Below are 9,255 nucleotides of genomic sequence, written 5' to 3'. Positions count from 1 at the left end.
TAAAATCATATACATACATTTCTTTATACTTGCGTGCATGCGGCATGTAGTACATGTACATATATACACACACAGAATAGGTGAACGCATACGCATATACACATGTATATTCACGTAACTATTAAAATCTCGTTAATTCGAAAATCGTAACATCACGAAATTTCAAAATAGTTTAGACAACGGTTAAAACTTAACAAAGAATTTACTGTTTAACATTAAATTCATATATTCATTATACTGTAAACAGTTCAAATAATGTTAAAAACAAAGAAGTTTACGTCACATTTCAAACAATATGTATAAAAGTTTCAAAAGAGTTAAATCATAGTTATGAATTCTTGTGCAAAATGTAGTACACATGTTTTATGAGAATAGTTAAAGAATTATAACATTGTTTTGCATCTTTGGTATATTTAAAAAAAGCTTTCATCACATGAGAGATCGAATTAACGAGAACAACGTAAAATTGCTCCAGACTACTTCTTAAAATATTTATCCAGAATGGTACGCGTACTTATTCTGTTTGTTGTAAACAAAATATGGTCGTTTAATATATAGTTATCACTAGTATGTACTGTTATAAATAAAATAGTAAACAAAAACTTACGTTTAATCGGAAAGATGTTTTTCTTTATTTACAAGTTATAATCACTATATTCACCGCATTTTAATGTCGAGCATGTCGGTTCATGAAAATCTGACATATCTCATGGACGGTTGAATCGAGTACCTCGTCACTTGTCACGTACCATAAAATAGAATAATACAACTAAATGTATATGAATAACAAAGATTAGTGCATTTTACTAAAAAGTTTCTCAAGAATCGCAATTAAATGCAACAGTAGAATTTGCAGAAAAAGAAAATCAAAATAAAGAAATAAAGAAAAAGTAGAACAAAAGCATATTTTTTAAAAATTATCAAATTATTTTCGCAGAAAAAAAGGACAGAATATTAAAAACATGAAATTTTTACACTACTGAAAATACGAAGTTGTCAAATTTTTAAAAACTTGATCGAATCACGGAAATTTATGAATGAACGAGTTTAAAAAAAATTAATCGTTTAATAATTGACCTTAAAACTGAATAAAAAGTTATTACAAAAAATTATCTAATTATAATTTTTTCAAGTGGATGTCGTAACCCCTTTTCCTTTTATGTATCTATTATAAAAACAATAAAATTATGTAAATAGTATTTAGTTTTACAATGTGAATGTAGCCAATACATATGTATATGTCATATTGTTTGTTACTAGTTATTTATCAAGAATCATGTATTATTTTAACTGTAACGTTTACGTCTATAATAATTAAATCGCTACGTTACATAAATTTATCACACGGTAATTCGTTAATTTATATTCTGAATATGGAAACATTCAGAATTCAAATTAAAAATATATAATTCTTTATGCTTTAAATTAATATAATATACAATACTAACATATATTTCATTTGTAAATTATCTGCAACACTGGATATTTCATTTGTAAGTTTTATAGTAAATTTAAGTCGAAACAAAGCTTACAGCTCACTGAATCACTTACTGTTTTTATACGTCCTTATACATGATAATCGTGATAAATTTTAGATTATAAATACATTACTTGAATAATTCCGAAATCTTTGTACAAATTTTTTCTATGCATTTTTAACACTTCAGGAAGACAATGGTTACATTCATAAATGTTTCTTAACTTTTTACAAGTAATTATACACTTTGTTTATTAAACTACAAAAATGGTCCACAGAGGCTGCAACATAGACGAGATAATTTACTGAATGTATGCATTACTTATTGAAATAAATTAAAAACCGTAATGGATCAAATATATTTTTATGCTTTATATGTTTTAAATACACTTTCAAACTTTGATTTAAGATTAATTAACAATAAATAAGGTTAATCAAATTTGGTCCAATACGGGTCTAATCTTTTCGACTGTACGATTTAGTCTACAATTTACTTATTTTCATCATCCAAGAGCATTCTAATTCATAACAATAAATATGTAATACAATAAATACATTTGTACCCTGTTGGTACTTTTTCGAAATAATAATTCTCTTCCTATCAATTCGAGATTGAAGAAAAGGGGCTACGAAGAATTTGAAGTACATTGTATTATTTACTTGTACGCAATATTGTTTTTACAATAAATTATCTTGAATATATATTTTTAACATACTTAACCTTTCACATCTTTAATTAAGTTTTACATTTTATCAGACTAATTGCAAAAAAAAAAAAAAAAATACATTTAATCTTGAACGTCTAAGTCAATTACTATAATTTGTACAATTCCGAATGAGATTTCATAGGTATATTTAATAAATATTGATTAAAATCAAATAAGTGAATAACGTTTCTATCAAGTTGTGACAATACATATTATAGTTGGACGAATAAAATGATTCTTCCAAATTTAAACAAACCAAAGATCAAAATCTTTTGATCCAGCTTTAGTAGTAAACTTTGATGTATGTGTAGGAAATAAAAAAAAAGTCGTAGGTACGTCTATCAATTCGTCATCTTTCCTGGATTTTGTTCTAAAAAAAAAGGTAATAAAAATATCTTTGGTGCCCCTATTTCACATAATAAAAAGAATATGTTTTTAGAAAAGAGAAAAAACGGAAGCATGAGGAAGTAAGTCTATAACAAAGATTAAAAATTATTAGACAAAAATAGTCTTGTCCACTCTTGTAAAAGTTTATCTCCTAGTGGATTTTCTTCTACCTGTTGATCGCTTTGGGCGTCGACTGTTCGATCGAGACATGTTTGTCCAAGGTAAAGAAAATTCGCTGTAATTATAATGTTCATGGTATAATTAACGTGTTTCTATTTGTTTAATATGTTCATGTGTTATCATTAATATGTTTCTGTTTACCTTGGAGTGAAACTAGGAATAGGAGCACCAAATGCAGTAACAGGTAATTGAGGATCCACTTGAAGACTTTGTATTTGTTCTACATCAGGCCATAATGATGATACAGCTTCTTCTTCAACAGCAGAAGGACAAGGTCCAGTATGATTTGTATTGTAACATGTTGCTTGGTGATTCTGTCGTTCTTGTCTTTGTTTCAACTTTTCAATATGCCTCTGTTCTCTAAGAAGAAAATTTAGTTTGAGACATTTTCTTTTACATGGCTTCAAATAATACTCAACATGTTAATAAAACATAATTAAGAATATTTTGTTTCTTATTATTTCAATCACACAATACAAACCTTATCCTTTGTACATCCCATCTTTTTCTTCTTCTTTCATCATTTTCTAATTTTAAATGTCTTTTGTTAAAAATTTCATCATCCAAGTTCTCAGTTCCTTCCATTGTATAACAGCTTGTATATATTTTTACCCTCCAATTTGGAACTTCTAACGAGGTATCACTTTCTACTGGATTAGGTTCTTTTAAACTTAACGTGTAATTAGAATCCCCAATAGCTGTATAATAATGTTCTTCTGTAGTAAGAAAGGATTCTTTCTTTGTTAGTGGTTTTCCTTTTCTATCACCTTTCCTGTTGCTTTCCAGAGCTAATGTCTTATCTTGTACTGTCAACGATGTGTCATTACTAATAGTAGATGAACAGGAAACACCCCTTTTTCTTTTGCTTCCACCGGATAGTGGCACTGGATCTGTTCTCCTCTTCTTCTTCTCTTCCCATTCTAATCTAATATCATTACCAGTCTCTATTTTTGTCTCATGTTTGCTTTGATTATCATTTGGTTCCTGTTTAACAGTAGTAATTCCACCACTAGTATTCAAACGTATTTTAAAGCTTTCATTGTACTGAGAATTATTGTTCTCAGACTGAATATTCCTGTGAAGTTCACTAGTTGATGGCACATTCACAGAGTTAATAGTTGGAGGGGAACATGCTCCTATATGTTCTGATGTAATGGAATTTTCATTATTTTCTGACCGGAGCTTTTGTAAATTTACACGTCTGTCCATGCGCTCCAAACGTAGCTTAAGCTATAATATAAATACATATATACTATTAGTACTTCCCTCGTAAATCTCAGTAGTAGAAAAAGTTAATTTTGTACATAAATATTTTTTTATGACACTAATGTTAATGAAAATTATATTGCTCCAATTTATTAAAACCATAAAATCTGATTTTGTGTAAAGATAGCCATTATATTTTATCATAATCTACAAATTTATTATTAAAAAATTAGCAACAGTTAATAATAAATATTAAACGTATTGCTCTAAAAATCTGATTACGATTGAATGTGAAAACTTAAATATATAGAAAAGTTAAAGGTTAATCATTTTTCTATTTTACGCAAATACAAGTATTTAATGATAAACATTCACAGAGATTGTACAGTATTCGTTTAAACAAGTTTATTTACTGTCAACAAACGACAAGACAGTCGGGTTTTGCTGTCTCTCCGAATCCCAGGCATGATCATTTCCACAATTAATCACATGTATATATAAGTAACAGAAGGTAGTAGTAACAGCAATATTATCCGCAATAGTACAGCGTAACTTCATCGATTCTTTCAAAATGTTCGTTTTCTCAAAGATTCTTCCATTTTCCATCATGAAAGTACCGTCATTACAAAGGCAGATTGCGCGCGAGAATCGAGCACAACGTATAACGTGCTCCTTGTTTCGAAGATACGATTCTACATGAAACAGCGCCATCGCGCGGTAACGTTACGTCTGACCTTCACGTTCAACTGACCAATGAAAGAAAGAGGAACAAGAACCGGGAAAACAGAATTGAAAGAAAGGGAAGGGCAGAAATACTGACACACGAGCATAAGCGCGGGTATTTTGGAATGCGTCCTGTAAAACAAACTTGACAGATTATGGTAAGTGAATAGAAGAATACGAAATAAGTGGGATGTCGAATGAAATGACATGGCATTCAATAGGCAAGTACCACTGAAAAACATGGAACATTTAATGGTAAAAATGATAGAAAGCAAATGAAAATACCGTTTCGTTTTCTTGTCGTAGAGCCGCTAAAAGTTTATCCTTGGTGACGATTTGCTCGGATTGTTGTTGAATCAAATCGAGATGAAGAAGCAAGAGCTCCTTGAGATGTTTGACTTCTGTAAGATCATTCTGGCGTGGTTCATTACCTCGAAGAGGGCTGACACCAAGAGCGGAGGTGGCAGTGGCTGCCGCGGGAGCTCCACCGTCTGTCATGCTGGCGTACATGTGATCGAAATCACAGGGGAAACTGAGTATTCCGGCGGCTGGTTTACCATCCTCGTCAACGTTTTGGAATTCATTGCGGGAGCAACTATTATTTTGGTTGACGACAGAGTTACCAGTAGTGCTGGTCGTCGAGACCGTGTTGCTCCGAACGCCGCTGGTCGCCGACGTAGTAGACAAGTGTTCGTTCATCGCCGCGACCATGTTGTCGTCGTCCTCCTCGTCGTTATCCTCTTCCTCGTCTTCTTCGTAACAAGGAGCAGGAACGATCGTAGTCGTTCGATCGTCGTGCTCAATGATGGTGACGGTGGTGGTGGTGGCGGTGGTGGTGGTGGTAGTGGTGGTGAGATTGACGATTGGCGTCTCAATACACGTTCCTGTGTACGATTCCTGGAATTCGGTTTCGCTGTACTCTGTTCCTGAATTCACATCCCCTTGATCGCGTATCTCTTCGTGATTCTCTGGTGTCTTGAGATCAGAGTTAACGTCACAAAACTCCACGCCGACGACGCCCCCGGCGGTCAAGCCGGTAACACAGACACCGCTATTACTACCACTGTCACCGTTACCACGAATGGTGGAACAACCACTACCACTACCGCTGTCACTAGTAGCACTAGAAACAGTAGTACCAGCACCAGTACCAGTGCCAGTACCAGTATCAGCACCAGCAACGATAGCAGTAGCGTTACTAGTATCACCAGCAAGAACAACTATGGAAGAGCCAGTGCTGCCAGCAGCGCCGCTCTCGTTTTCTTTCCTGTTCAGGTACTCGTACCCGTGAACGTTCTCCTTCTTATTCTCACCGTTCACGAGTTTCGAGGCCGAGCCACTCGACATCTTCCCTCTCTACCACCCTCGCCGTGGCTTCCCACTTCTTCATTTGTGGCCGCCTCGAGCGTACCACGCGCCCGCACCGCGCACATTAAGCGTCTTGACAATACCTTCACCGACAATGCCCTCACCGCAACTCTCTGCTCCCGTCACATATCATTACCCTTCACCAATCCTTTACACCGTCGACTCTGCAGTCACTTTGATTCAAAAGATATCCTTTTTCTATTCCTTCGTGTTTGAATACTCGTCAAGAAGTATATCCGCCACTGGCAGCGCACGAGGTGCCTGTCGTCCAAGTTCCTATACTTGTGTTTACTCTGGCCAACGATGCGAGCCGCGCGCGGCGTTTCTGTGCCTCGTAGCATCCTAGACTCCTGACATCTCGCGGTAGTAACCACAAACGTTGTCGTTTCATTTGCCTTCCCCATCGATCAGCTACTTCGGCATCGACGAATGTCAATGAGTGCAACCTTTTCTTCTCGCTCTCTATCCACAATACATACCCTCTAATGCGACTTGCTCGGGGTAACCAAACAAACGCATGCGTGCTGTACGAATTTGAAAAGTTTACCGGTACATTTCGCATTACGGCACCACTATAAAACGCTAAAAGTATTTAAGCATATACAGTCAGACAAAAGTGAAACAGTCCAAGCACTTTTCTACTTCCATGTTATTACGATAACAAACTGCAACGATAAGTCACCTTCTATAAAAATCTTTTTAAGCAACTTGGATTGTTCGATAAAGTAAACAAGAATGGTAATATTTGTTTACACGTATTACGATTATTAAGAGCATGTAGCGGTAATACTATTCTCTATTAGATTATTTGGCATCAGCTTTGCCCGTTACGCGATAATTTTAGAAAATTTTTGATAATACGTCATTGAAAACTATTTATTTTTGAATATTTATTTTCGTATTGCCTATGCGCATATAACGTTGAATGTCTAAGGAAGTATAAAAAGTTATATACACATGTGAACGATAGTTTCGCAGTGGATAAATTTAGCAGAAAGTAAGTGTGTTTTAAAACTCTGTTACATTGTTATTCTCAGGTCCGTCAATTTTATCGATCTTTATTCATTATTGGAAAATGATCGATAGATGTCGGCTTAATTTACGAATAATCAATTTGCACTTCATAATCAGTGATATTACATAAAATTTTTATTACGATGATTTGTATATTGGCATCAAAAGTTACAGTCTATAATGCGCGTTACATGTATTTTATAATATTTTACGATGAACGGTGAAAATGATGTGATGCAGAAATGTTTTAAATAATTGTCATGATTTTACGTATGATCTCACAGATATGTTGCATCATTTCTTTAGCAAAGACAAAAGGAAAAAAAAGAAGAAAAAAAAAAGAAGAATTGATATAGGTGTTGCGTATAAAAGAGGAAGCTAACACTAAATGCTATAACTGTACCGCAAAGAACTTATATATGTATATGTACATGATATAATTGGTGAATGAAAATTCATGACTCAATTACCAATATCGTTGCGTTGTACTAATTTTTCGAGTAATTCGGTGCTTTTTCATAACGCAAAACATATGTGCAGAAAACTTTGATTTGAATCATTACATATAGTATTTAGACAGTTTATTGCCTGCTATGAATTTATTTTAAATACACTAAAACCATAGTCCATACACGTCAGCTAAAAGAAAAGTAACGCTTTTTATGCTTTCATCGACATTCTTTTTGTCGTTTAACTGACGTCTATGAATGTCAATTAAATTCTTCAATTGATCTACGAGTTGCGGTAGAATCCTTAATTTCCACTGTTATGTAAATAATAAAATGCGCTTCTTGTTCAAGAAGCGCCTCAAGCCTCCAAGGCTCGAATATATGTATAAACAGAATTTGCAAGTTAAACAAAATCGTATTTTGGGTAAATTTAGTAAACAATTATTCATTACTGTATCCATTATTATTGCGTCTATTTTGAATCGATGATAGTATGTAGCATATCGGTGTGCCTCATAGTTACGAGATGATTGAATAATTGGATAAATACCTAATAAATTTATGCCATCTTTACAATTATTATTCAGTTACTTAGTTTCAATCGGTCGTTGCCTCATTTGTTAGACTTCAGAGCTCACTGATATGATCACCATTTCTCGAACAATATATTATACATATAGCAACATCGTAAATATAATTGTTAAACATACTTAACAAATATGATAAAAATTTGAAATTGTCCCATGTAAACATTTTGTCGCGTAAAAATCTCGGTAAAGCGAACTACTTTTTTTTAACTCGTACGTTAGAATTAGATATACAAATCTAATACAATCTACACTGATATTGCAAAATTCTTTTAGTTCGATTTACGAAATTTGTACGTACTTGAGCGTCTAAGATTAAAAAATCAGTAATACCTAATAAATTTATGCTTTTCTCTTTCTCTTCTTCTTTTTTTTTTCTCTTTTTTCATAACATTTTTTTATAACATTCATCGGCACACCGTAAAAGAATGCGTGTTCTGATAAATTTAGTATTAAGAATACAGCTACGTTTGAGTATTATGCGGGTCGAAGGATGCATACGGGAAACAAAAATTTATATTGCCGATTCACGGTGCAACGTTGCGTAATTCCTCTAAACTATTTCATATGACATTTCAAATGGTTTTGTGTTATCGTTCACATTAATTAAATATCTAATAAATATAAAAACAACGGTATACAGATTTAAACATTCACTAATTACATGCATGTATAAATACAATTCTTTTCTACGCTATACGATACTATCCTACGTATATTTCTATGTTACAGTACTTCTTATTTTTCTCATTTTGATAAAATGTTTGCTTCTTACAACACGTATGACAAAATTCATAAAAGTTTTTCTAACCTTGTATATATGTATAGTGAACAAAATTCTAAAAAAAAAAAAAAAGAAAAAAAAACTCGAATACCATACACGTTGTACAATAGCAAAATATTGCTTAGAATGAATCTCACGAGTTTCATCAGCATTATGTTACATTTATCTCGTATCAAGTATAGACTTACATTCGTAAATATTTCGAACGGTTTTCATGCAGATGCAGTTTCTACCAAGTTAACTTTCTGTTAAAAAAATAACTTCCAATAATGTAAAATATACAAGAATTTTGAAAAAAGGTGTCATAACAGAATGTACCAGATATTATTTCGGTATTTTTATGACTAGAGTAATAATATTTAGTATCGATATA

The 9,255-nt window shown here is 33.0% G+C and overlaps 1 protein-coding gene across 1 annotated transcript; it reads right to left on the bottom strand.

Moving 5' to 3' along the window:
- Positions 1–2,591: 2,591 nt before the first annotated feature.
- On the bottom strand, positions 2,592–6,027 carry LOC108579433 (male-specific lethal 1 homolog). Its single transcript, XM_017942965.1, has 4 exons — positions 4,966–6,027; positions 3,233–3,981; positions 2,893–3,111; positions 2,592–2,806 (listed from the first exon to the last, which is right to left on the bottom strand). Exons 1-4 carry the CDS (start codon positions 6,025–6,027, stop codon positions 2,716–2,718), a joined length of 2,121 nt encoding a protein of 706 aa, XP_017798454.1. The 3' UTR covers positions 2,592–2,715.
- Positions 6,028–9,255: the final 3,228 nt, after the last annotated feature.

The sequence above is a fragment of the Habropoda laboriosa genome, unplaced genomic scaffold, assembly GCF_001263275.1.
Source record: "Habropoda laboriosa isolate 0110345459 unplaced genomic scaffold, ASM126327v1 scaffold76, whole genome shotgun sequence".
Classification (NCBI taxonomy): domain Eukaryota; kingdom Metazoa; phylum Arthropoda; class Insecta; order Hymenoptera; family Apidae; genus Habropoda; species Habropoda laboriosa.
Note: the sequence above shows the minus strand (reverse complement) of the source record. Positions and strands in the feature narration are given on the sequence as shown.

Coding starts and splice junctions, on each gene's coding strand:
- LOC108579433 (XM_017942965.1), bottom strand. CDS start 6,027: ATGTCGAGTGGCTCGGCCTCGAAACTCGTGAACGGTGAGAATAAGAAG. Junction 3,982..4,965: donor TACGACAAGAAAACGAAACG/GTATTTTCATTT, acceptor TTTATATTATAG/CTTAAGCTACGTTTGGAGCG. Junction 2,807..2,892: donor ATTCCTAGTTTCACTCCAAG/GTAAACAGAAAC, acceptor TTATAATTACAG/CGAATTTTCTTTACCTTGGA.